Raw genomic sequence first — 26612 nt, 5'->3', positions numbered from 1 at the left:
ATTAATTATTATATTATTAAATTAATATAAAATTTAAATCAAATTAATGTTACTCATATTGGGTAAATACATTAATATTGATATGAAGAAAGACTCTGGCTGGTATTATGCTGGGAGATTTGTATTTAGTGGATAGTCTTAAGGTAATATTAATATTAACTTAACTGGTATTAATACTTAAACATAATTATATTTTTATTCAGACTAAAATGTCGATTGGCCTAAAGTTTATTCTAATAAAGATAGTTGTTAGCTAATGACTAACCCTACATCTTTTACCTAATCAATTTCAATTCCATTTGGTTAAATTTCTCGGTAAAAATTGCGATAACCTGAGTTTTGGTATGTAGCAATAGCTAATTGCAACGGAAATATATAGGTTAAAGGTTATATTCATTTTGAAGATTAATATAAGGATACTACTGTTCCCTCATATGATAAAGAATTTGATTATTCATAGTAATTCGAAACGGAAATTTTTTCAATTTTAGCTATGTCATATTGTGCTATGTTTTCCTACTAAATGTTTAACTTTTTTGTTAACTTAGAACCAAAAAGACATATTTTTTAGTATTTGGTAGCAGTTTGTATTTTTTGTATGAGTATAGGTTTAATAGCATAATTAGGGTGGGACACATAATATTCACGAACTGGAGATTCAATATTTTTAACTATCATTAGCTAAATTTGTGTTACTACAGGATCGTCTTTATTAGTCAGCATAATTTTACTAATGGGTCAAGGATGGCTTATTTCAAATGAATAATTATAATATAAATGGTTGACAATAATAATAATTGTTGTGCAATCTATGGCAAATTTCGCACTGATGGTTTATAATATTATGATGCAGAATTATGATCCAGTTTATGCGTATTCACTAGATTCACCAATTGGTATTATTTACAATATTTGTATGTTGGGTTTGTCATTATGGTTTATGGTAAGTTGTATGATTACACGTAAAAAAGAAGTATTTCCTGAAAGAAAAGCTCTTTATTTGTCAATGTTCATAATCTTTTCATCCTCGTTACTATCTAGCCCAGTAGGATGGTTATTTGCGTTGATATTACCAAAGTGGTTTAGGTTTATTTTCACTTTAGTTATGATTAAAGGTATTGATTTAGTGTCAATTATAGTTATAATTTATGTTACTTCGTATAGATAAGTATAGTAGAATTTTAGTGTGAACATAAACCAAAATTAAACAGAAATGAAAGCTAAACTCGCAATCTCTTAATAAATCCATAAAAATGAGGGATCAGACGATTTAGGCGGATGGTGAATTCTTTATATTTATATTATTATATATTAATTTATAATTATAAAATGATAAGATTTATATTCTCAACATTTAGACAATGTTGTAAACGTGTATAAAAGTATTTTAAACATGATTAAGTTAAGTATAATGGTAATTTTCCTGATATCAAGATTCATCGAAAGAAACCTTAACAAAAATATTTCTAACCAGAGCCAGTAAGTATTAATCCAGAGTATATTGATCCTTACTTTCTGTTAGATGTGCTTAAACTGTCTGCACCATTACATTAAGAATATTTCACAACTTAGTACCCAAAACAAAGAGTTTTATTATCAAAAAAGCTTGACAATAGGTATAATAAACATATGATTAAAGATCATAGAAAAATCATTACATCAGGCAGTGAAGCCTCTTGTGAGAATAGCACAGACAAAGAAATAGCATTATAAAGACATTAACACACTGGATTCGTAAATTCTTCTAAGTAATAAAAGAAATTGGTATATACACCTGTATATTAGTTTGCATAACCACATTATTTTTAATTTTTAGAAACAGATGACGGGTCAACAGATTTAATAGAAGTGTAGGAAGAATATTACATAATAGAGTAAGAATGAATAATATATTATTATTTCTAATATTTATAAATGAAATAATACTTGCTTTAATCTCAGCTTAGATATATTCATGATGATAGGCATTCAACTTTAAATAATTATATTGTTAAATTACTAATTATTAAAGATATTTAAGTATTAGATACTAAATTAACCTTTGATTAGTTTAACATACTCAATTTTTTAAATGAACAGTAATTAGAATTAATCTTCTGTATACTTACAAATACACTTCCAAAGACTTCATTTAGAGCTGTATTTTTAAAAACTATGCAATGTTTTTTATTATAAAATGTTCAATCTTTCATAAACGAAAATAACTAATTATAACTAAAAAATTTATTAAATTTATTTATTAAAAAATAAAATAAACCAAAGATTATAAGCTAAAATCATAAAATAATAAAGTTGGTTAGAATATAAAATAAAAAGAGGCTCACATAGTGATATCAAAAGCAACACCTTTTTTCTTCGTGATCGGACTTTATATATTGTTGTTGAAGGCCATTTAATTTTTCAATATTGAAGGCCTAGTAGTTTATGGAACAAATTATGCTGTTGTAGTGAGCTACTCCTCATTAAATTATTAAATTTAGATTTATTTTTTAGGACCTTATAATGGAATATAAGTAGTTTTAAAAGGGTTCTAAGATATTGACTAAATACTTGTCTATGGTTGATTATATTATAGGTTATTCTAAATTTACTAATGAGAAGGCTCAAAAGATGGGTTAAAAGACTTTGAAGAAGGAGCCTAGTACGATATAGGAGCCTTTTAGTAGGGTATTTAGTTGTATTGCTACTGCTATGTCTAATATGGAGCTGCAAAATTCATTTAATTTTTGGTCTACTAATCATATGACTAATAAGTTTAATATTACTAATTTTAAATATTGTTGTATTATTGCTAAATATGATTAAACTGTTAATTTTAAATAGGCTAATTTTAAATAAATTATCCTCTACCAACACTAATAGGCTTTTACCCAATTACACCCTGCCTTGGAACTCCTATTTTTACTTAATTTTTAAGCTTTTCTTATTCTAATTTTTTCTTAATTTCATTATCCCTCATTTCTTGAGCTTTAGTTTTCCTTATCACTGGAGGTTATTGCTACTGTTATTATTATAAATAAGTTGGTTATGTAAATTAAGCTTAATTATGGATAATAGGTTAAATCTAATAATTATAAAGCTACTAATTTTACACTAGAGTATTAATTCTTACTTTATCATACTAGTTTTAAATATTATACTATTATTGCTAAGGCTAGTTATAACCCTAATTTTGGTTATATTTTATGTTATAAACAGGCTTATTTTAGCTAATGATCTCCAAAAAGTTCGTTGCTCCTTATTATTAGTCAATAAGAATAGGTTTCAATTCTGGCGATTCTATTTTCTTCTGTTAGTCTTATAATGAAGTAATATATAGATTCATTGATTAAGCAAGGGACTACTATAATTAAAACAGTGAATTATCTAAGTCATCTTTAAAAGCATCTGGCAGTAAAATACCAGGCTAAATAAATAATTCATCAGAAGCTAAAATTGTAGTTTTTCGGACTCCTTGCATTTATAAAAACGAAGGAACTATTGATAGTTACTATTTAATTTACACTAATAGCTTAACAAACTCTTAATCTAATTATTACATACTTGTTTCAATTTACTGAATATATTACAAACATAATTACACATCATTTTGGTATAAAAATACAAGTATAAACTTTTAATTAACTTAATTAGATAAGGAAAATGCAGTAATTATTTTCTTCTCCAACTCTGTTATCTACTAATACAAAATTAATGCAGATGGCATTTTAGCGGCGGGTTAAGCTTTAAATCTTACCTAATATCCTGAACTAGCGAGCATATCTATATCTTAAGGCTCTAATGCGGAGGTTTGTAAACTCTACTAAACATTAAAATATTCAGACCAATTGAATGAGTTAGTAGCTATTTAACTATATAATACCGCAATTCTTCTATTTGATTAACAATCTGTTTAGTTGCTGGCGTAACTATTCAGAAATACTCTAATCTGCGTTATTAATATCACTAAATCTGCCACATTAGAATTTATCACAAAACTCATTAAGCATGCTCTTAAATATAATTCTGTACCAGTAACACATTCATGCACAGGCCATAAATTAATTTTGGCGAAATATTTTGGAATTCTTGATGGGGAAAAAAATGCTAAGCTTTTCGCTAAATTAATTTTACATCTTGAAATAGCTAATTGAGTTAATCTAGCTGCCCACAACTATCCAGTTTCTTCTTTTTACGACAATAGATCAGTAGTATCATCAAGAACAAAAGGAGGAGGTAAGTTTCGCATAGCCGAAAGGAGATAAGCACGGATTTCTTAATTATCAGATCTTCCAGCACCCATTAACAGCAATTCTGAATAAAGGCCTTCAAAGTCTTATAGATGGATAATATTACCTTAAAGAGCATCAATTTCAATTTCTTTTTGACCAGCATCAATTTAAGAAAATATTTTTGATAAAAGATACAATTGCTACGTTTGCTTCTTCGTATTTTGTAAAAATGGCGAAATTTCATATAAAAATTGATAAATTTCAGTTTAGCTATTATTATTTTAGAATAATATATAACCAAAAATCAGAATTAATGAATATAATGCAGAATCATAAAGCTGTGCATGAATTGATGATGCAATGTTTTTAGATAGTTTTGTTGGCATGATCATATCTAAAATATCATTAATTGTTAATCTGATATATTCTCCGGTCCCAAAATTTTAACATATAAAATTAATTATTGGGAAAATTGCTGTATTTCCATCCATTGATAGTTTTTGATATAGGGCTTCATAATTGTTAATTGAATAAGTATCTTACTCAGTAATTGTAAGATTTTCATCAACAGTATAGTATCCAAAATCTTTAGAATACAAAAAGTTATCTTTTTTAGTAATATGAAATGTAGAAGTTTCATCATCAATAAATGTATTTTAGGAAATATCATGTTCATTAGAATTCATTTCCTTTTTACCAATGCGTTGTGCGCCTTCATTAGTTAATGGAACATATACTTAGAGCAATGACGGTTATTTCTTCTTTTATCCAAAAATTTTAATAATTTTAGAGATAGAAATAAATGCCATTCCAGCCATTATTGTATAATAAGCTTATTTAATAACATCTGAAAATATATTAAACTATGATCTTGTAGAAACTAATAACTACATGATTTGAACACAAGATTAAACAATAGGCTGCAATGCGTCAAGCTAATCAATATTAATAAAAAATTAAGTTTCATATTCCAAACTAGATGTACTTAGCTATTTAAAAAGACTAAATGTTTATTCTAATAGTTTACACGCCTCATCTACTAAATATTATAAAAAACTAGCTAGTGGCCTTACATTAGTCATAGAAAAAACTGGAGCATTATTTAGAATGTCCAAACGCTATTCTTAGCGTTCAACAAAGTATGCTAATAAAGGTAACAATTCTTGGTATCTTAAGCATGCAAAAATTACTATTTCTGCCAATTTTTCATGAGATGATTAATAAAATTATGATAACATATTTTATATTCCTATTTCCTTCTCAAATAATACTCTTTCTTCTTTAATAATTTTGCTTGTAGTAAATAACTAAACAGCATATTAAAATAGCTCGCTTATCGGTAAGTCTTTATTTTATAGAGATTTACACATTAAAAATTATTAATGATAGAGTGATTAATTGGTAATAGTAGTATAACCTATGAATTCACATTTTATCTCTCCTATTATACTTATTTTACCTTTTACTTTTTCTTAAGTATACAATTCTGAACAGTCATAAAGTTCTGGGATAAGCTAATCAATTTAAGAATTCTTCATAACACCGTATAATATGTCTCTGGTTTCTTAGATCCTAACAACTTCATGTATGGTAACGTGTGCAAGCTTTTACCCAGTTCCTTTAATTTCAAGTAGTTATCCATTCTAAGTTGTTAATACGGCTGAAAAAGTTGGCCCATTTTCTACTGAAAAAATAACAATAATTTCATTTTCGTATGATTAAATTTTAGATATTTCGATTATCTAGTCTGTTTGGGATAAAGCAAATTAATACGATCGTTGTTCTAAAGCTTAGTTTGTAAGAAGAAGACTAAGCTAATTTTATGTAATTGTAAGTGCTAAAAGAACATTATTTTCTGAGTAAAGTTAGGTAATCTGAGGGCATTTTATTTTTTTGTCGATCGTTTGTGATAAAGGATCAAAAATAACAATATTTGAACTATCCAAAGCTATTGCAATTCTATTGTCGAAATCAACAGCATGAATACTTTTTTCTTTACCAAACTAGTCAAACGATGTTGATATTACTCCATATTACAGTTTTTAGATTAAGGATGGGGATATAATATAAAAGCTATCATCAATTGCAATGATGTTTATTGGTAAATATTTGAGGTGGAAATGAGATATTAAAATAATTTCATTATTAATTTAAAACTGAAGAATATAAGAATGGGTTTAAGATGATAAAAGAATAGTTAAAATACCTTACCCATAAATCATTTTTGCAATATTAAAAGATTCAAATCTTCTCTTAGTAAAATGTTTTGCTAAATCTTAAATTAATCCTGCAGTAATATCAGGTAAAGTAGATGTCACATCTTTATCAAATAACAGTTCTAATTAGTTATTTGAAATTTTAATATGAAGTAAATGTAAGGTATCATTTATAATTGAAGATGCTAAAAACTATGTTGAATCGATCATACACATTTAATCAAATGGTGGTATAGAAAATTTTTCAAACTCCATTAAATTTGAAAAGGAAAATTTATAATACATAAATATGATATATATTACAAACATAATAAAATGTCAATTTAAATAAAAGTTATTAACTAGTATCTTATGACTAAACCGTTTCCTCTAGATAATGCTAAAACAAATATTTATCAATTATTGATGATATTGAATAATTTATATTAGTAGTTTGACTATGATTATATTTTCTAAGGATTTTTACTTAGTGTTTGTCCAGAAGATACTAACATAATATCGATTGGATTTTAAATTAATGAGGTCAATATGATTTTTGCATTGTAACGTATATTACCAAAACAAGAATTGGTATTAAAATTCAAATTACATTATAATAAAAGAGTTTAACAATAGGACAGCGAACTGTTATATTCCACTTCAAATAGCCTTAACAGTGCTGATTTTATGGACCAAACATAAGAATACCTAGAATTAGATAGAGTTTTAGAAAATATGCTAACTAATGACTTATTTGAGGAACTTTATGAATTTGATGATTTAGTCTTTGATAGCTTTTTATCTTATTTTGATTTTGAATATTGATAAATAATTAATCATTCAATTAATAGTTTAAACTATTATTATGTAATCTGGTTAATAAATGATATTATCATAAGAAGCATTAATAATATTGAAAATCTATATGGCATTATTATTATACTAGTTGATAAGTGGGTGAGTTTTATCACACTCCAGTATTAGTTTAGATGTTCCAAATTTCATATCCAACACATGCTTAATTTAAATTTTACATAAAGTTTTAAACTCGTCTTTTTACAATATAATTCCATTTCCAATTCTAATATCAAAAGAATTTCTTATAACAGATTCAAATACTTATTTTGAAATGATCATATTTATATCATCATTGGTGTAATTATCTGGAATAAAAGATGTCTCAATTTATTAGTTACAAAATCCAGGAAATTAAAAGGTTAGATATCTTTAATCAAATAGTATTGAATTAAATCTGTAGTCAAAGATACAGTCTCCGGATATGATTTATTAATTTTAAACTTATTCTAAAAATAACTTGAAATTATTAGTTAAAATATTAAACAATTACGGTAAAATAAAATCTTATACTATTTTGGTTAATATTGGTTTAAATTATCTAAATACCCCATTTACAAATGCATTTTGAAAATCTGCATTTAATTATTTGATGTTAATTTTAATAGAAATTACATCAAAAGTTAGTTTCTTAGACTCATCTACTTAAATTTTAACATTCAGTACAATATCCATTGTTGCATCTACAATTGCCCTGCCTTATATTCTTAAATATGGAAATGAGAGTTAATTGAGCTCATAAGTAAGTTAACCATTTAAGTTTGCATTGTTTAATATCAAGATTTATTACTCTAGATTTACATCAAATGTTTCATATTGTAAATCTAATAGTTTTATATCAGAGAATTTTGCCTTTACTTTGGTAATTCCAAGATCAACAACCTATTCAATATCTTTGATATTTAACTGAGCAATGATATCAGGGGCTGCTTTAAGAACATTCTCTCCAAAGTTTAATACCCCTCTTTATGTGATTGTAAGTTTCTAACCAGTGAAAATTTAAGTCGATAGTGTAAGAGCAACAAGCATTCTACGAAAAGGCTGGATTAGAAAATTGTATTTAATATAAAAAATATACAAATTATAAGAAAATCAGTTCTATATCTATGATATTATATTTTTATTAAATAAGTTACTTTTCCATTCTAAAAAAATGTCTAAAAACAAAGTTAAGAAAGAGGCTTTAAGAGCTTAACAATTAAAACGTAAAAGAACCTTAGAATAACGAGAATACTTATTTTCTCAGATTCGTTAAAATACTAATTAGATTAATGAGTAGTAGCATATATTGATTTAGTCGAATAGAAAAGATAGTAGTAAGGCAACTGAAAGGAAGACAATTTCATTTAAAGAGAAGGTTGGAATTTCTATTACAGAGTAGGAAAAGAAGAAAATATATAAATAGATCATTGTAGCTGACTCTGATGCAACGCAAATAATCGAATCTATTTAGTATGATGGACAGTAATTTATATTAGATGAAATTGTGCTACCACTAGCGGAAGTTTCAATACCATAAATAGTTTAGAATAAAGGAACTTTATTGCTTTCCCCATCGATGTAGGAATCATCGATATCAGATCCATTGGCAATCATATCAGACTTTGCAGAAAAATATCACATCGTAAAAGATGCTCCAATTCCCAAAGATCACACATCCGAGTTACCAGTTGGAGAGAAAGCATTTGAAATTTTTGAGGCACTGGAAAATACAGATATACTTATCTTATAAGCAGCTACTGGTACAGGAAAGTCAACATAGATACCATAATATTTGCTTTCTCATGGGTATGGTGTTGGAAGACCGGCTTATTTTGGTAAAATACTTGTAACTTAACCAAGAAGAATTGCTGCAATCGGACTGGCATCTAGAGTAGCATAAGAATGGGGTAGCGATCGATAGATATCGTATGCTGTTCGAAATGAAAGTAATACTAATAAGGAAACTAAGGTTTTATATTTAACCGAAGGAGTGCTATTATAAATATTGAAACAGGATGCACTTCTTTCAGACGTAAGCTGCGTAATTCTTGACGAAGCTCACGAACGTTCTCAGCAAATGGATTGCTGTCTTGGTATTTTATAACAAATAGTTTAATAGCGTAGATCTTTATTTACATCATCTTTAATAGATGACCAAACTTACTCATATTCTTCTTATAAATCAACGTATAAAATAACACCACTAAAACTCATAATTATGTCTGCAACATTATAGCATAGCAATTATTCAGGCCTTAAAACTGCACTTACTATTAAGCTTCAGAAAAAAACATTTCCAATATCAGTTCATTATGAAAAGTAAACTCCTTTGGACATCGTTTAGTTTGCTGCAGATAAGACAGTTGAAGTACACAGAAAGTACCCTCCAGGCGCGATTCTCATTTTTTTAACTGGTTAAAGTGAGGTGAAAAAATGTTGTGAATTACTTGAAGATGCACTTTACAGTGATTTACCAGTTAAGTAATAAATTGATGATGATATTCCTAGCGAAGAAGATGAATTTTATTAGTTTTTAAAGCCAAGTTTATAGATTTTCCCTGATAAATAAGAAGAACTCAGTGATAAATAGTTAAATATAATAGAATTTGATGGTTAAATTGATTAGGAGGCTTAAATTCAAATTGAAACTCTTTAGAGTGAATTTAAAGCAGAAATTGGTGCTCCAAATGGATTTTAAATTCCCAAAGAAGTAATAATACTGCCTCTGTATGGTGCACTATCACTCTAACTTTAGTAAAGAATTTATTAAAATTTTGATAACAAAACATAGCGATTAATTGTAGTGGCTACAAATGTAGCGGAATCTTCAATAACAGTTCCAAGTGTTCGATATGTTATTGATTCTGCAAAGGTTAAAGAAAAAACCGAAGAGAATGAGGTGGTTTAATTGTAAGAGATATATGCATCTAAGGCAAATTTATAGTAAAGAGCCGGAAGAGCCGGTAGAACATGCCCAGGACACGCATTTCGACTGATTTCTCCAGGAATATATGGTTAAATGCGAGAGTTCTAAGTTCCCGAAATTGCAAGAATCGGTCTCGAATAAACATGTTTACTTCTGCTAAGAATTGGGGTTCCTGATCCAAGAAGATTTGTATGGCCTGAAGATTTCGATAGGTCTCGAATACCAAAAGCATTGGATAGACTACTTTAATTAGGCGCCATTGTAGAAAAGAATAAATTACCATTTTTGACGAAATTTGGTAAGAAAATTTCTGATTTTCCAGTAAGTTTACCAGCGGCAACTTTAATAAGTATAACTAACTAGTTAATAAATGTTATGGCTGCGGCTGTTATTCAATCTGGAGTTATGGAAGGAATTACTAGATAATTACCAGTGAATACAGGAAAAGGTGATTTTATGGATGCAGTATTTACTTTTGGCGCGTATCTAAGATTTAATGAGAAGGAAAAAGTTAAATTTTGTGAAAAGAATTAGCTGGTAACTTAAAAATATCAAGACTGTTAAAAAGTTTATTTCTAACTAGCTAAGATACTAGGTCTAGACTTGAACATTATTTCGAAACCAAACAAGCCAACTTAATAAGAGATGGAATTGCTACATTTATCACTGCTCAGGTTATATTTGAGAAATGTAGGTACAACTGATATTTTAAGATAAAATAGATATAATATTAAATAAATAGATTTAAGAGATTATTGCAAGGAGTAAACCAAATAAATTTAAGAATTTATGGAAAAGACTCCTTACATGGAAAAAGCATATATAAACAAATTTTCAAATTTACATAATATTGAAAACTAATTTATTGTTTACAAGGAAATCGACTTAAAGCTGAATATATTCGAAGAAAAGATTAGACCCCAGGTTCTATTAAGAAGCATCCATCCATTTAATCTGCCGGATCTTCTACCTTTGGCTGAGTTCTCCCCAATATTAGATATTTCTATGCCACTTTCGTTCAAATTGACTAAAAATTTGGAACTCATAGCATGTGTTGAAGCCTATTATGATTCTATAACAATAGGATAACTCTACGTTAAATATCCTGGGAAAAAAGCTCAGTCCCAGTTTTCAGATATAGAATTTTTAATTAATAAAGCTCGCGTGGTTGGTTTAATGCGTGGTGATTTCTAGGTTAAAATAAAATCTAAATTGTGCTTAAAGGTTGAATTCGATAAAGGGATGTTTTAGGCGATTGAGATAGATTAAGCAGCGAAACTGCTTAAGGGGAAAGATAAGAACTTCTGGCGCATTAGTTCAATAGTAAAAGAAATAGAAAAATTACTTTAGTGAGATTTTGTATTATTAAGGCGTTTATCAGATTTATGTAATTACTAATACATTTGTTGATTTGAATAATTACTATAATATAAATGGTGGTAATCTGAGATTATTGAATAAAATTGAATTGATGAGGTAACCAATCTAATATGATGCTCTTAGTTATGTAATAATATTTTAAATATTATATATGGATCAATACTGTATTTATTTGATTTTATGGATTATAGCCAAATCAAGTTTCATTATTGTTTTATTAAAATATAAGTTAATATAATGTATAAATATTTAACTATGCCCTATTAGCTCAATTGGATAGAGCGCTAGCCTTCTAAGTTAGAGGTTGAGGGTTCGAGTCCCTTATAGGGTAAATTTTTAATTATCGATTTATTAGTTCTATCCTTTACTATCCGTTACGACCCCAACAAACTTCATGTTGGCGCCAATTTCCATACTCGGAATCGTTATTGAGCTCGTATCAGCAACCTTTCAAAATCTTGGGCTCAACTTATAACGCCTAGCACACCGACGCCAGATCCAAAGTCGTGAAATAGCTTCAAATTTCAACAAAAAGATCAACTACTGCAGAAATCCAAAATGGTTCTTTGCAATGTTTGTATACATCTTTGGTGTTGTGTTAGATTTCGTTGCGTTGGCAATCATTCCACTCACGGTAACGCTTCCTGTAGGTTCGGTCGGTATTGGCCTTAACTGCGTATTTGCACGGTTTCTTCTCCACGAAAAATTCACGCTTTACGATGGTATTGGGTGTTTTCTTTGTGTTTGCGGCGCTTGCTTTGTAATTGGGCTTCAGGTACAGGAAATGGATTAAATCGGTATTGTGCAACTACGGGAAATTTTCAAAAATGAAGGTTTATGGTTCTTTGGTTCGATGATAGTTATAATAATATTATTATTTTTTATTTCAATCTTTTGGAAAAATGCTTTTACTGCTGGAATAATGCCTGGGATAACAAGTGTTTTTACAATAATGTTCGGGAGTATAATCGGATAGATGACACTGAAAACACTTGGCGGTGATAATTAAATGATATACATAGAGTATTGGGCGTGCTTAGGAGCTCTAATTATATTTCTACTTTTGATGAACGAGTTTTTATAAAGGGCTAACAGCAAGTATGATAATATGATTATTATACCAATTTTCTTTACATCAACTCTACTATTAAATATTTTAAGCGGTATATTCTTTTTTAAGTATTTGAGTGGAATAACAGTTGTTTAAGGTGTTTTATTTGGTGTAGGCATATTTTTAGTCATTTGTGGATGTATTGCACTATCTATTAATCATATTGGCATTAAAGAGGATAATTTAGGTAGTTTAGTAAATTTAGGCGATGATTTTGTTAATTAGCAGGCGGATGATAACGACCATGTTTATAAAGTATTAGAAATGATTTGATATATTATATTTAAATAATTAAAGTAAAAATGACATTATATAAATGTATCAAAGTTACAGATTCTGATGTAACTTCATTTGAAAAGCATAGAGAAAATATGCTTATTGGATCTGAAACAGGAGAGTTAGTGCATATTCATTTACCGAACTATGATATTATATAAAAAGTTTAGTTAAAAGGAGAAATAATCTAAATTAAGTTTATTAAGAACTAACAAGCTATTATTATTACAGATATGAATTTAATGTACTTGATAAATTTCTAATTAGAAATTTTAAATATACTTAGTGTTGTTTAACCACAAAAAGTTATAGTTCACGACTCTACTATTATTTTACTACAATATAATTTTGGAGTTTCTTTTTATTAAATTGATAATTCAATAATATAACAGACTAATGATATATAAGGTAAATATACAGATGTTGTAATAGACAAATTATCAAATATTTTATTTTTAATCGGAAATAATTTAATAATCTACGATATGTAGCATTTAAAAATAATTGTAAAAGATAAAACATTCTAAGGTACAATGGTTTACTATTAAAATTATGTTTTATTAATAGCCTAAGATTCCATTTTAATAAAAGTCATTTTGAATAAAAACTTTACAATAAAATAAAATTCAGTACAGGAGTTATCGAATATAATATACGGTTTTAGAAAGTTAGATTACCTTTACATTGAGAGTGATAGCCTAATCCAGTTAACAGAGAATCTAGATGTTAAAAATAGTTTCCCTGGTAGTCTTCCTATTGTAAATACAATAATATTCCCTTAACCAACTTAATTTGGTCTCATTCCCTTAATTTGCATTAGTATGAATAATAACTCTTGTATAATAATAGATTTCCATAATTAAAAGTAGTTATTATAATTCACCCCTCTCTGTGGGGATGACTTACAACTTTAAGAGCAGCTAACTGTAGCTACTGAAGAGGACAAAATATCGCTTATTAAAAATTACGATTAGCAGCTTTTTTAAGACAAATATCCTCTTCTTTAGTTCATTGATGGCTTCATTTTTGCAACTGGGAATACTTACATTTAGCTGTTTTAAGTCTAGTTTGAGAAACCGGTTGAAGAGTTATCAATCATTAAGGAAGAGGACAGTAAATGAAATTTTCACTCTTGGGCATCATCAATTCCTCCATCAGTAATTTGGAAAGTAGCTTCTCCCTCAGGGAGGCTAGGTGAATCGTAGATTTTCGCAATTCTGCATTCGCCCCGGCCTTTTCTAAGGCTGATTCTGGTTGTTGATGCATGACTTAAAACGTGGCCACCAATTGGTTTTGACGAATTAGCAACAAATACAGCACCTGAAGGGTCTGACATTACCTAGTTTGTGATGAAGACAACGAGATTGAACTCTTCAGATAGTTTAATTAACTGAGATAGATGTTAACCTAACTTTTACTACCTATCAGCAAGCTCACCTCTACCCGAAAAATCAACTCTAAAAAGAGCAGTAATCGAATCAATAATAATAATACTGAATTTATCCTTAACTAACAATTAAGGGAGTAACGAAAGAGCCTACATTTGCTACTCATGGTTATAAACCCTAGAAACGTAAATGTTTTTAAGAACCTACTTTGGATCCAACCCATATCGAGTTGCAATCATATCAATTCTTTCAGGCCTAAATGTTGACTCTGTATCAATATATACTACTTTATATGCTCCTTCTTATTACTTTCCAGCAATATTTGGATGTTGTCCTGTAACAGCTAAAGTATGGCAAAGTTATGATTTTCCACAACGAAATTCACCAAATACTTCACATATTTGCATTGATTCAATACCTCCTTTTAGAAGTGCATCAAGGTCGTTAGAACCTGTTGATAGACGTAAAAGGTTGGCTCTTTTTGCCAAAACAACATCGGCAGTCACTATTTAATCTCTACTGAGAAGAGAAATGGCAGCGGAAATAAGCTTATCTACTTTCGCTTCGGAAATACCCTTAATCACAGAAAGCTACTTTTTGGTCATCATTTAGAGGCCTTCAATTGTTTAAATTCCAGCTTCTTTCAGACGAGAAATATCACCAGCAGCAATTCCGGCAGAGGTAAGATTATCAATTTCATGCACCTAGAAAGTCTAGTTTTAAACTTATTATTCCTATGGCTGAGCTGCTTTTGTGGCCGTTTTTGTTTTAGTATTTGTTTTAGTCTTTGTTTTAATAACTTCTTGAGAGCCATCAGAGGATAACATGGAATATTCCTCAGTTGACATTAAAGAGCTGAAAAATATATTAATTATAGTATTATATTAATAAAATTTATTGAATAAAAAATGAAATAGCTTTCTTGGGATGAATTCGGGTTTCATTTTCAATTATATCTCCAAGACGGTCGGTTACCAGTGTAAACCCTTAATAAATTACAAACTATGCTTTTCTTAAAATTACCAATAATTAACGATATTATTTAAGAAATAAATGATCAACCAATAGAAGTAATGAATGATGTAATTTAAAACCTTAAGTAGTTTTCTGCTATCTTCTGCAGATCAAATACCTTAAATATTGTCAATTTTTCGTCATTTTAGCCTTTAATTCTAGTCTAATAAGTAAAAAAACTAACACTTGTAAAACCTTAGACTCCACTTTTTAATATTCAAAGTCTATTATTTCTAGAACATTTAGAAATACGAACAACTCACTAGTTCTCCCTTTCTGAACTTGACTTCGCTGGTGATTTTGTGCAGTTTTTGAGTATTCATACGGAAAGTTTAATTTTCGATGTTGCATCATTTTAATGTTCAAAGCTAGTTATTTAAGCTAGAACAATATTTCAATAAATTAATTCCCATATTTGTGAAATATTATAGATAACAGGGACACAAATTGACATTCCATACTTCTGTTAGTTTACAGACATACTAGTTCTGAGAAATTGTTCAATTCTAAACGCCAGCTAACTTGTATTGTTATAAAGTTTAGAGCTAGAGTCTTGTAATCAAGTTTAAAACATAAATTTTAAATACTTTAAAAACTTAAAATCATTGAAAGTTTCACAGTTTGTTGGATAATTAAAAATTGAATCAAATAGTCTAGAATAAATTTCATTAGTTAATTGTAGAATAAGTTGCTTAAATTTAGTTGATGGAATATTGATAAATAAATTATCATACGTAAATACTTAGTTTGGTTAAATTTACTAAAGAAATCCTTTATAATTGATAACTAATGATGATCTCTAAAATATTAACTTTTTATTTTCTAATATTAAATCATTAAATTGCTAATAATATTGTGTTAAGGGTAGTAATATATTGGATAATCAGGTGATAAGTTATTTAAACTACAGATATTTAGACCATATAGAAATGATACAAATAGAGGCGTTAGACTTCATAAAAACAATTAAATTCTATGAAAAATTAAATTGTAGCTAACTCATTTTTGACAAATGAAACATGTAGATCCACAGGATTTGCACTAATAACTACCACAATACTAACATACTATCGTATGTTATGAACAACATAATAGTTATTATCCACAATAACAAAATTATTTCATATTTGCACTGCAAAATTCACAGTGTTCAGCATGTTTTTATATTACTTTTAATGCATTAAGTATAGTTCGTTATAATAATCCTTCATTAATTTCAAATACGTCACGTTCACTTAAATAACCCCCAGAACAAATTACAGTTAGATTAGTTTTTAATGATTAAAATGCCAAACTCTATTCAGGAACAGCTAAATGATCCCTTCCTACTCCTAATAAGAATGAAGGATTAATTTCAAAACTACCTTATTATCGCTAACAAAACTAAAATAATTACGAATAGTTTTACCTAAAATATGAGTCTATTTAAGTATTGCATTATTAACACTAATTCAGATATATGTATGATAAGATTAATTGTCGCCTAACTATCTTAAATTATTTAAGATACTCTGTTTAATATAATGCTTCAGTTAAAATTACTGGATATTATGATAGAGGCATGTTTGTATGTGTATTTAGGCAATATTACCCAGAATTATTTATGAATTTATGATCAGACGTTAATAATTATATTACTGGAAATTATATACCGTCTTATATTAATAATTAAACTTCATGATCGATAATTTTTTGTTGTTTTACTTTATATAATGGTTAAAGTTTTTATATAAGATGTTACTTTGACAATAACTTTAGAGATTATTTTTAGTATTTATGGCTACTTATATTAAAAATAGAATCTACTTCATAATAGTTTTATTAAGCTACCCAATAATGTTTGGATATCATGCTGCAATAATCATAATGTTATAATGAAGAATTATTTATAGAATCTAGTTAAATTTTTTAAGCACTTTCTATTATATCTATCTTTAAATAATTTTTATAAAGTGTTTTGTCAACATTAAAGTCAAGCTATTAATAGTTTATCAGTGTAGGATCAAAGACTAATTTCTAAATAATCTTATTATTGAACTACTTAATTTATTAAGCTAACAACTCAATAAACGTATTAAAGTTGTAGCACAATTAAGATAAAATTCTTTGTTCTAACGAGCTTTTTAAATCTTACGATAATAAAACTTATTATTCTGAATTTTGTTGTAAATATCCTCGTATAATTTCAAATATGTCTGATGATATTACCTATGGATTCATATTCTACATATTTTGCTTAGCTAATAATTATATTTGTTCTTAAAGATTTAAACTACATATATTTAAATCCATTTTTCAATTATTACTTATTAAATAATCATTAAATTATTGTATCATAAGTAGGATTTTTACATATTACTAATATATTATATAAATATTATATGTATGTGATACTAATTTTATTGCCACTCCACTAAATTAATGGATCTTCCTAATTTTGAAATAAACGATGATGTTGAATAACAAAAGTAAATGGATATGTTCTCTTAAATATTATCAGGTGCATCAGCACCATCTAATTCACTTTTGGCTGCATCTTTGGAGACTTTTTCTTACAAGGCAAATGCACTCTAATAATAGACTAATTCTGAGGCTCCCACGGCAGAGGAGCTTCTGTAAAAATTAATGCAGTGTTAATAATAGGTATAACCTTCCGTGGATTTAGGAGTATATTGTGATGGTTTAGACTATTCAATGGACTCACAAGCATTATCCACTAGTTTCACATTAGCAACGGCTGCAATTCGTGCTGAAGCAGAAAAACAATTTAATTAATAAATATCTTCTATTCACGATAAATTCTTCTAAAAATTAAGAATGACAAATGTACAATATATAAAAGAGTTCTTAACTTCTTTTGACTCATTTGCTGAAGGACCAGGGGATGAGCACATTACTAAAATTACGAACATTAAATATGCTTCATTTTCACCAAATAATATTAAGCTTGCTGCATATTATATACAGAATGATGATGTAGAGCTTTCACCAACTGATTTTCCAGGATTTGCTTTAACTTTTATTTTTTAGGATGATTCCGAATTAGATATTTAATTTAGACTCAATCCTGAAACATAAGCCTTATCTGATGCTAAAGTTATCGCTATCACAGGTTATGCCGCTGAAGTTTTAGGTCTTATAGTTAAAAAGAGAGTACCAGGATTTTTTGCTGATGTAGTACCATTTACTTAAGGGGAAATTTCAATACTCTCAAGCCTTATAGGGCAACAATAGGTGAAAGATAGGATAGAAAAAAGCTATAAACATTGTAAATCTATCTTAACGAAACTGTCTGGTATGTATTGATTGACTGTGGTACATTTTAGTTTTATTTAATAGTTTTTATAATATCATAATTAAATATAAACAATTAACCAATATAAAATGATAACTTTATTAGCTGGTGTATAGCTTGTTAATCTTACTAGTTGTTACAATATATCTTCTAAAATACAGCATATAGCAGCTACAAGTTAGATTATTGTATCTTTAGCTTCTACTGGAAATACAGCGTGTGAAATTTTACCAGACGGATTGTCTGTAACTTATGAAGACTCAGCAAATTTATCATTCACATAAGATATATCAAATTTTATTTATGTAAATACTACTTCAATTATTTTAAGCATTCCAGCAGGGAAGGTGTTTTCTTCCGATATTATTACAGCAAGAGTAATAATGACTTCTTATGCAGAGTTTACTGAGATTGAGATAGGTGCATTTGAAGACTTAAAGCTTTAACTCCAAAATTGTTTTAATATACTACCAGTGGTAACTATATTTGAACAATCTTTCTCAGCAGCTCTTGTTTCTACTGGATTTTGTGCAGATATTATCAAAGATTCATAAATTTTGAAGGTTAGAATAACATTTGGTGGGTAAGAATTCACTAGATTACTGAAAGATTTTATAGGATTTGATTATGCTACTGGATAAACTAATTTACTTTTGTCAGAAATGAACATAGATTAATCAGTCCTTATTCAGCCCTTTTTGTCAGGGATGATTTAGTTTATTTTAAAATCAGGAAGTAGTTTAATAATAGACTTTTAGGATATCATAGTTGGTCCAAGGAATGTGGAAGTATTCAATTATGTCAGGGTTTTAGCTGTTAGTGGGGCAGTAACATTTCAAAACAATATGAATCAGACATATTAGAGAATATATTTTGAATAAATGGTACAAAAGAAATACAATAGAGTATCATATAAGATAACAGTTAAGACATCAAATAATACAGTTTACTAATTCTCAAGAGATTATGGTAAATATGATTTACAACCTTCTTAGGCTATTAGGATATCCTGTAAAGTTACTTAGACAATTGGACCAGAGGAATGTATTGATTTAACAGTTAAAATGGCAACTACAGAAACATTATAATATGAAGGATTTATAATATTTTACTAAGATTTTACGATACTTGGTATGATAAAGGCAACAAATTTAAAGTCGTCTCTAGCTTGTTCATCATCTGGACAACTAATAGTAAAGTCTGGTTAGTTCTGTGTTAGACTCCCACCTAGCTCAAACTTAGATACATGCTTATTTACTACTTCATATCCAGTTACTTATAAAGTTTGGGTGACCAATTTTGGAGCTGCTGAAAGCTATCCTGGAAAGTTTGAAAGAAATATAACTTATAATGTTAATACTGTTCCAGAAGTTTGTATGACGTGTGATGATTTAATAGAAAATGTGTTAGGTTGGACTTGCTAACAATATATAGACTGGAGTCTTGATGGTCATGCTGTCCTAGTTAATATAACAACTAGAGGGGCATCACCGGCGGGAACAAAAAGTTATTCAACAGTTTTCTTAGACTAAATAGTCAATAGTAATTATCTTATTGTTCTGATAATAGTTTTTGTTATTGGTGGGATTTATTTAGTTTTTGTAATCGTTTATTCGATTGGTGGTATGGTTGTATTCCAAATATAACTTAAAAAACGACTCAAAAAAAGAAAGTGATATTATTATATGGTAATTTATTTAAGCCAAATTGTATTTATATAATGAAAGAAATTGACTTTGTTGATTATTTTACTAAATTAAGATCTAAAAACAAGTTAAGGCTAAATACACTATAATTTTCTGATGAATAAACTATATTTAGATAGAATTAATAGCAAAAACCATAATTATATAAAACATAAAACCTTTCTCTGTCGTTATATGATAACAACAACTTTGATAGAACAATATCATATGATATATTCTGCAAAGATACAGATTTACCTAAAATACCATCAAGCAGATTAAAATCAGCACACAAGTCATAGCTTTCGGCAACATTAAAATAGTAAAAACCTCCAAATTCACCGGTTAGTTTTTTCGTTAAGACAATTTCAGAATAGAAAAATGAATAGCCGCTAAGATAATGTGTAAATACTATTAATTTAAAATTATTGAAAACCTAGCGACTTCAAGTGTTGCAAAAGTATTTTGAGTGATATTATATATAAGTATTTAATGTATTTAAAATGTAAGGTAAAGCACCATTTAAATCAGCAATTAAACGCCCTTCATCATCTAAGATGTAGCAGAACGATGTAAATTTACTAAATAGTTTACCTAAAGATTTGGTACATAAAAGCTAAGAATCTGTGACAGACTTAGAATAGTTTTTTCCGTCTTAGGAAAAATATAAAGAGTACGCAAATATACCAGAATCAGAAGCTGAGGCAGATAATGATAGTCTATATGACCTTTAGATTGGATATCATAATGAATATGAAAAAACTGAAATTGAACCTATTTCACGAAAGGGTTCATTTTAAAAAACTAGCTCAGATGAGGATACTAATATCATGATCAAAATTTAATCGTAATTGAACTAAATAATTGATGAATAATAGTCATAAAGGCGTGATATTGAAGAAATCAAAAGATGTATGTCTTAAGACATAGAGGCTAAGATTACTAAATAGTCTAAAGCTCAAAAGCAGATGTACCAAAACTAAACAATATTAGAATCAATGATTAAGGACGTTACAGAGTAAAAAGTAGGCATCCTTGAATAGAAGCTGGAAAAACTGATGATTTAATTAAAAAGTACTATTAAGTGAATATTATTGTTATTATACTTGGAATGAAAAAATGCATGACCAATGAGGCACAATAAAATCAGCACAAGCTCAAGTTCTCTATAGAAAATAATTCTATTTTCAATGATTTGAAACATTAATAAGAGCAATATGATGAACTATCCAAAAAACATCAAGAAACTATAAACGAAATAGAATAAATCTACAAAATCTTGTCTGCTGCAACACATGTATAAATTAACTCTATTGAAGCTTTTAGAAAGGCAATATTTAAATTATAATAACATTCTAAGTGACTAAATTTATAACTCAATCCATCTTGTCGATTTCGTCTTCGTGAGGGGCTAAACCTTCTTCTTCCATCTTTTTTTTCATCTTCTTAAGACGTTTAAGTTCGATTTTAGCAAGTTACATGACTTCGAAAAGCTTTCTGGCTAATAATACCAAAGCAGCAAATCCTGAGAATAAGTCTGCATAGAATTGGACGTAATAAAGATCTGCACGATCGCCAACAGTGAATTAAATAGTCAATAAAGTAACAATTCCAATAACTGGATGCATGAGATTGATTAATAAATTCATTTTCCAATTATTTTCAATAGAATAAAGTGCTTAACAGAATTGATACGGAATAAGGATAATTGGTAATAATGGTGCATTTTCTATATATAATTTGCCATAGAGAAGGAAGAAATCTTTAGACTATTACTAACTTGCAGGAATAAAAAATCCTACAATCTGAGAGGCCATAACAAAGCCTAAAATCAACATTATTCCTTGCAAAATAATACTCCAAATTAGAGATTACATTAAAATATCTTTAGTACGAATATATTTTTTGAGAATTAAATTCAGGCCTAATGCAGCTTAAGATATATAAATATAAGATTGCATAACAAATCCAAATAACATGAAAAAGAGCCAATAAACAAATAGTCCAATCCGTGCAACTTCAATATCAGAGGCTTCTGTGAAAGTTAAGGTAACAACAATATTACATGATAACTATAAAATACTTGATGAACCAAATTGTGAAATTTTAGGTGCTGCCATGAGTGCAATTTATCCGATTTCACCGAAATTTGCGAATTTCAATAAGCTTAGTTTTGCTTTAATAACACCTTAAAATGAAACAGGCTTGAAATCTTAATAATAAACGGCCATGATCGCAGCAGGAAAGAATTAACCAATAACCTAACCGATTGCAAGCTAAGTTAATGAAATTTTAGAATCCTGAGCCAATGAATATTAATAAGAAATAAGTTGGAAAAGCAGAGTTAAAAGAGATGAAGCTACAGATCTGATCATATTTATAACGAATTTATTTTCTGCTAATAAGAGACCTATGGTCGCTTAATTGAAAATTCCAAAGAGGGTTCCAAGTGTACAGATTATTGGAATGTATCCGGCGGCATAGTTAGTATCAGTATCTGCGAGTCCAGCAACTTGGGAGAAAGAAATTGAAAGGAAGAATGCCAAAAATAAGGCAATAATAAGATAAATAAACTGGATAACAAAACAATAAATGACTGTTTTATCGGCATCTTTGATTTTATTGTCAGCAATGTTTTTGGTGAGCGTTGATACTGCGCCTTATGCAATTGCACGAGGAACACCCTATGAGACAAAATAACAGATTGGATAGCAGCATGATAATTAAGCAACACCTGCTGCACCGATATAGTGCCATACAATATACATTTAAAATGCCATAACTAACATATCTAAAACGTAGGTGAACAACATTGGGAATGTTTCCTTTCTTAAGAGAAGATTAACTGGGTCTATAGTAATTTTCATGGTTACAGATTCAATTGTTTGCTATGCTGAGACAGCTGAACGTGCTGTTTAAGAGCGCGAACGTGCTGACGCATGCACTGACGGCTCTTTTATATCCATTTTATATGGATTAGGAGTGTAAATATAATCTTATTATTATATATTTATAATTAACAGTATATTTGAAAAAACTAATATTAATTAAAAGAAAGTGATAAAATTAAAATTCAGAACAAAATATAATGTTTTTCTTTTAATAATTAAGATTATTCTATATATATTAGCGGCTATATAAAACAATTAAACATATATAATATTTAGAATATACCACTCCTTGTCATGCTTAAATATTCTATAGAGTTAATTCCAACCAGTCATTTATTAAAAGAAGGGGACCTTGTATATTACTATCAATCACGATAAATAATGCAGATAGATATTAATAATTGTCATCAAATTAAAAAAATTTCTCCTATATTTGATTAGTTTACTCATATTTTAAAAGCATTTCAAAAACATAATAATGTGTTTTATTTAGCTGGATAATATCAAGTTCTAGAATTTGATTTAATATAATAGACGGTTAAGTATGCTTAAGTTAACACTCTCCCTCTATCGATTTATCCTAATTTAGTTTCGGCCAGATAAAAATTTGGTACAGCTTTTAGTTATGGAGATGGTAAATTTGGAGGATCAGGTAGTACTATATATGGAGATGATAATAAATAGATACGTGCACCATCTTATCCAGTATTTTGTATTCATAAGAATAATTTTTCGTCTGGAAAAATAGCTACATTTACTGATTCATGTCATATATTTAAGTCAAGAACATTCAGTATCACTGATTTTTCAGCAGGTAGCGAAAATGGAAATTTTTTCGATTAAAATTTTGGTGAGATTCAACTTTATAAAGCTGGAATTCGTAAAATTACAGATAATGTTATAATATAAAATAATGGTGCAATACTGTAAATTTAAAATCAATAACAGTTAATAAATTTTGAAACAATTAAAACTGATTTATAATAGAATATTAATTTTCAACAGTAACCGTAATGTTTCACAGTAAACAATGTAGAATTTTACAAAAATGGTATTATTAAGACAAAAAACGCGACTATAACTTTACCAAAGCAACAAACTGTTATTAATGCAATCCACTTTAATGAAGACATCATTTGCCTGCATAAAAATGGATCAATTTCATCATACAAAAATAATTTTCTTTAATTATAATAAACATCATAAAATAGTGGTTTGTTTGTATTTAAAGACACCATTTATCTGCTAGAGTTTAATAAAACGGTTAAACTTTATCAAGTTCACTTAGAAGAATTCGGTACTATAGTTTTATTTTTAATTAAAGAAGAATTCATTTAAGGGATAAGAATTAAGAATTAGATCAATATTTAAGCGTAATAAAATCGAGTAAATTGCCATTTTCTTGATAATACGATTCTATAGATAACAAATCTATATTAAAAGGTAAAGGTTATTTAAAGCCAATAGTTAGCAGATAAAGAAATAAACTCGGGGTGTTACTCAAAATACACATAGTTATTATTTACTGGCTCAGAAGATGGTAATTTATAAGTTTACAATTCTAATTTAAAGTTAATTTTTCATTTAAATTTGCATACTAGTATAAAATCAATTACACTGTTAAATAGTACAGACTAGACCATCCAAATTGCAGTAGGATGCTGCTAAAACCAACTTTACGTATTTCTATTTACCTATTAAGATGGGATCCTGTTATTTCAATCAAAAAGCTGTTCAAAATTTAAAAGACTTACTGCAAACATGAAATATAATGCTCTTTGCACGATATTATCTGGAGAATTTCCTGTTTTCGCAGCAGGTGATTCTACAGGAAAGATTTTCATATATTTGTTTAAATAAAAGGAATTTCACTTAATTTCCTTCCTATAAGTAGATTTTTCTATATTTTTCATAGAGCTTCATAACGAGAGCTTGATAGTATCAGGCTCTCGCGGAGTTGTCTAATTCGTTATTGATTTTAGATTATTATAAATTTCTAACTTAGAAACTATCAAATCAACTTTCCAGCAAGTTAAAAACTGCGAAAATTTGGTATAAGATCTAGTCATTTCTACAACTATTCTAGCCAAAGACACCGTTGTTCACTGCACGTCAAAAGGCCTATTTGCGTACGATTCTGGCGTTGGTTTTGGGGCAATTTCTGGAGTTCTTACATGCTTGCGCGAAGGAGATTTCGAGTATTTGGTCGGTTGGGATCGCAAAGTTAAAATTTATGAGAAAGGGAAACTTTAGCAAGTCGTTTAAGTGCCTATTTACCAAATACATTAGATGGTTAAAATAGAGCGGGGTATTGCAATTTTGGGGAACGGGATCTGCGTGTTGGTATTATAGTGAATTTTGAATTATTTCAGTCAACCCCATCAAGATTGTCTTAGTCTTCGATTTCTTACTGGTGTTCCTCATTGAGGTCAATTTTCAGTGTTGCAAAAGATTCCTTAATCTGATTGAACTTTTCGAGGCCTACCTATTACTTTAAATCGTCCATATTCTTTTGGGATATAGTTTGGATATTTTTGCATTTATCCATCATATCTGCATAGCCTTCTCCAGATAAGCAGGATATGGTGCAGAATTATTCATTAAGCCAATATTCGTCTAAATTAGTTACAATTTGTTCTAGAAATGGAGATGAGAAGTCATTCTGATCCATTAAATTTGAATCGTCAAATGCGTCGTAAAGAGCTATTGAATCTTAATAATAGCTTTAAAGTCTAGCTAAATCTTATTTTTCCAATAAGTCAATTTTATTGTAACAAATTAGCATTTATCCTTCTAACTGAAGTCTTTACTTTATACTTAAGAAATAAAGCATACCAGATACAAAATTATTAGGCAATGCAGCCCTTTTACCATCGCCTAAGTATATAACAGCAGTAGGAAAAGTTTCTCGAAATAGAGAAATGATAATTTCACCTGACGCTGACCATGCAAAAACTTCAATTTATCCTGGAGCATCTACCACTATTTATTCATATCCTTCAGAAATAGCATTCTTGCATAGCGTAATTAATTACGGAGCTCTTGCTGCATACAAAGAAAGTGCAGTTAATATTGCACCATTTGGTCCAAGTTAATGTGTTTATTGTAATTATTAATAATTTATTGCATCTCGAATATCAATATTCGGTTAGTATGGCAAAGTTTAAACAGCAGGATCTAAATTAATAACATATGCTTTCTCACGCTATACAATTTATGATACTAATGTTGTCTTTCCAGAACCGGCCATACCAATAATAATATTACATGTCATTTTAAAGTGGGTACAATAGTCAACGTTAATTTAATAATATAACATTTTCTATATATAAAAAATTTAAATGTATTTAAAAAATGACAGAATATATTAAAAATTAAAAATATGAATAATCTCCTCGTTAGT

The 26612-nt window shown here is 28.4% G+C and overlaps 19 protein-coding genes and 1 non-coding gene across 20 annotated transcripts; 14 read left to right on the top strand and 6 right to left on the bottom strand. All coding sequences in view use genetic code 6, as the record gives it.

The window, feature by feature from the left end:
• Positions 1 to 46: 46 nt before the first annotated feature.
• SS50377_27679 (Rhodopsin-like GPCR transmembrane domain-containing protein) lies at positions 47 to 1285 on the top strand (the record flags this gene model as incomplete). The annotated part of the gene is made up of 1 exon (XM_067911464.1): positions 47 to 1285. The coding sequence occupies one exon, from the start codon at positions 47 to 49 to the stop codon at positions 1283 to 1285; it is 1239 nt and encodes a 412-aa protein (XP_067762151.1).
• A 44-nt stretch (positions 1286 to 1329) lies between these two features.
• Positions 1330 to 1884, top strand: SS50377_27678 (uncharacterized protein; the record flags this gene model as incomplete). The annotated part of the gene is made up of 1 exon (XM_067911463.1): positions 1330 to 1884. One exon carries the CDS (start codon positions 1330 to 1332, stop codon positions 1882 to 1884), a length of 555 nt encoding a protein of 184 aa, XP_067762150.1.
• Positions 1885 to 2320: 436 nt separating this feature from the next.
• On the bottom strand, positions 2321 to 6433 carry SS50377_27677 (uncharacterized protein; the record flags this gene model as incomplete). Its single annotated transcript, XM_067911462.1, has 1 exon — positions 2321 to 6433. The coding sequence occupies one exon, from the start codon at positions 6431 to 6433 to the stop codon at positions 2321 to 2323; it is 4113 nt and encodes a 1370-aa protein (XP_067762149.1).
• A 309-nt stretch (positions 6434 to 6742) lies between these two features.
• On the top strand, positions 6743 to 7231 carry SS50377_27676 (uncharacterized protein; the record flags this gene model as incomplete). Its single annotated transcript, XM_067911461.1, has 1 exon — positions 6743 to 7231. The coding sequence occupies one exon, from the start codon at positions 6743 to 6745 to the stop codon at positions 7229 to 7231; it is 489 nt and encodes a 162-aa protein (XP_067762148.1).
• A 15-nt stretch (positions 7232 to 7246) lies between these two features.
• SS50377_27675 (uncharacterized protein) lies at positions 7247 to 8290 on the bottom strand (the record flags this gene model as incomplete). The annotated part of the gene is made up of 1 exon (XM_067911460.1): positions 7247 to 8290. The coding sequence occupies one exon, from the start codon at positions 8288 to 8290 to the stop codon at positions 7247 to 7249; it is 1044 nt and encodes a 347-aa protein (XP_067762147.1).
• A 124-nt stretch (positions 8291 to 8414) lies between these two features.
• SS50377_27674 (ATP-dependent RNA helicase) lies at positions 8415 to 11522 on the top strand (the record flags this gene model as incomplete). Its single annotated transcript, XM_067911459.1, has 1 exon — positions 8415 to 11522. One exon carries the CDS (start codon positions 8415 to 8417, stop codon positions 11520 to 11522), a length of 3108 nt encoding a protein of 1035 aa, XP_067762146.1.
• Positions 11523 to 11806: 284 nt separating this feature from the next.
• SS50377_t20117 lies at positions 11807 to 11880 on the top strand. The gene has a single exon. It is a non-coding gene; the product is annotated as a tRNA-Arg (tRNA).
• A 63-nt stretch (positions 11881 to 11943) lies between these two features.
• Positions 11944 to 12933, top strand: SS50377_27673 (Magnesium transporter NIPA; the record flags this gene model as incomplete). The annotated part of the gene is made up of 1 exon (XM_067911458.1): positions 11944 to 12933. The coding sequence occupies one exon, from the start codon at positions 11944 to 11946 to the stop codon at positions 12931 to 12933; it is 990 nt and encodes a 329-aa protein (XP_067762145.1).
• Positions 12934 to 12962: 29 nt separating this feature from the next.
• On the top strand, positions 12963 to 14057 carry SS50377_27672 (uncharacterized protein; the record flags this gene model as incomplete). The annotated part of the gene is made up of 1 exon (XM_067911457.1): positions 12963 to 14057. The coding sequence occupies one exon, from the start codon at positions 12963 to 12965 to the stop codon at positions 14055 to 14057; it is 1095 nt and encodes a 364-aa protein (XP_067762144.1).
• A 5-nt stretch (positions 14058 to 14062) lies between these two features.
• On the bottom strand, positions 14063 to 15172 carry SS50377_27671 (Rad51 protein; the record flags this gene model as incomplete). Its single annotated transcript, XM_067911456.1, has 1 exon — positions 14063 to 15172. One exon carries the CDS (start codon positions 15170 to 15172, stop codon positions 14063 to 14065), a length of 1110 nt encoding a protein of 369 aa, XP_067762143.1.
• Positions 15173 to 15232: 60 nt separating this feature from the next.
• SS50377_27670 (uncharacterized protein) lies at positions 15233 to 16354 on the top strand (the record flags this gene model as incomplete). Its single annotated transcript, XM_067911455.1, has 1 exon — positions 15233 to 16354. The coding sequence occupies one exon, from the start codon at positions 15233 to 15235 to the stop codon at positions 16352 to 16354; it is 1122 nt and encodes a 373-aa protein (XP_067762142.1).
• SS50377_27669 (uncharacterized protein) lies at positions 16338 to 17630 on the bottom strand (the record flags this gene model as incomplete). The annotated part of the gene is made up of 1 exon (XM_067911454.1): positions 16338 to 17630. The coding sequence occupies one exon, from the start codon at positions 17628 to 17630 to the stop codon at positions 16338 to 16340; it is 1293 nt and encodes a 430-aa protein (XP_067762141.1).
• Positions 17631 to 17759: 129 nt separating this feature from the next.
• Positions 17760 to 18644, top strand: SS50377_27668 (uncharacterized protein; the record flags this gene model as incomplete). Its single annotated transcript, XM_067911453.1, has 1 exon — positions 17760 to 18644. One exon carries the CDS (start codon positions 17760 to 17762, stop codon positions 18642 to 18644), a length of 885 nt encoding a protein of 294 aa, XP_067762140.1.
• Positions 18645 to 18722: 78 nt separating this feature from the next.
• Positions 18723 to 20309, top strand: SS50377_27667 (uncharacterized protein; the record flags this gene model as incomplete). Its single annotated transcript, XM_067911452.1, has 1 exon — positions 18723 to 20309. One exon carries the CDS (start codon positions 18723 to 18725, stop codon positions 20307 to 20309), a length of 1587 nt encoding a protein of 528 aa, XP_067762139.1.
• A 44-nt stretch (positions 20310 to 20353) lies between these two features.
• Positions 20354 to 20791, top strand: SS50377_27666 (uncharacterized protein; the record flags this gene model as incomplete). Its single annotated transcript, XM_067911451.1, has 1 exon — positions 20354 to 20791. One exon carries the CDS (start codon positions 20354 to 20356, stop codon positions 20789 to 20791), a length of 438 nt encoding a protein of 145 aa, XP_067762138.1.
• Positions 20792 to 20821: 30 nt separating this feature from the next.
• Positions 20822 to 21406, top strand: SS50377_27665 (uncharacterized protein; the record flags this gene model as incomplete). Its single annotated transcript, XM_067911450.1, has 1 exon — positions 20822 to 21406. One exon carries the CDS (start codon positions 20822 to 20824, stop codon positions 21404 to 21406), a length of 585 nt encoding a protein of 194 aa, XP_067762137.1.
• Positions 21407 to 21429: 23 nt separating this feature from the next.
• On the top strand, positions 21430 to 21681 carry SS50377_27664 (uncharacterized protein; the record flags this gene model as incomplete). Its single annotated transcript, XM_067911449.1, has 1 exon — positions 21430 to 21681. One exon carries the CDS (start codon positions 21430 to 21432, stop codon positions 21679 to 21681), a length of 252 nt encoding a protein of 83 aa, XP_067762136.1.
• Positions 21682 to 21694: 13 nt separating this feature from the next.
• Positions 21695 to 23284, bottom strand: SS50377_27663 (DinF protein; the record flags this gene model as incomplete). Its single annotated transcript, XM_067911448.1, has 1 exon — positions 21695 to 23284. The coding sequence occupies one exon, from the start codon at positions 23282 to 23284 to the stop codon at positions 21695 to 21697; it is 1590 nt and encodes a 529-aa protein (XP_067762135.1).
• A 306-nt stretch (positions 23285 to 23590) lies between these two features.
• Positions 23591 to 25564, top strand: SS50377_27662 (uncharacterized protein; the record flags this gene model as incomplete). The annotated part of the gene is made up of 1 exon (XM_067911447.1): positions 23591 to 25564. The coding sequence occupies one exon, from the start codon at positions 23591 to 23593 to the stop codon at positions 25562 to 25564; it is 1974 nt and encodes a 657-aa protein (XP_067762134.1).
• Positions 25565 to 25577: 13 nt separating this feature from the next.
• On the bottom strand, positions 25578 to 26483 carry SS50377_27661 (ATP-binding protein; the record flags this gene model as incomplete). Its single annotated transcript, XM_067911446.1, has 1 exon — positions 25578 to 26483. One exon carries the CDS (start codon positions 26481 to 26483, stop codon positions 25578 to 25580), a length of 906 nt encoding a protein of 301 aa, XP_067762133.1.
• Between the last annotated feature and the right edge of the window lie 129 nt (positions 26484 to 26612).

The sequence above is a fragment of the Spironucleus salmonicida genome, chromosome 7, assembly GCF_000497125.1.
Source record: "Spironucleus salmonicida strain ATCC 50377 chromosome 7, whole genome shotgun sequence".
Lineage (NCBI taxonomy): Eukaryota > Fornicata > Diplomonadida > Hexamitidae > Spironucleus > Spironucleus salmonicida.
Note: the sequence above shows the minus strand (reverse complement) of the source record. Positions and strands in the feature narration are given on the sequence as shown.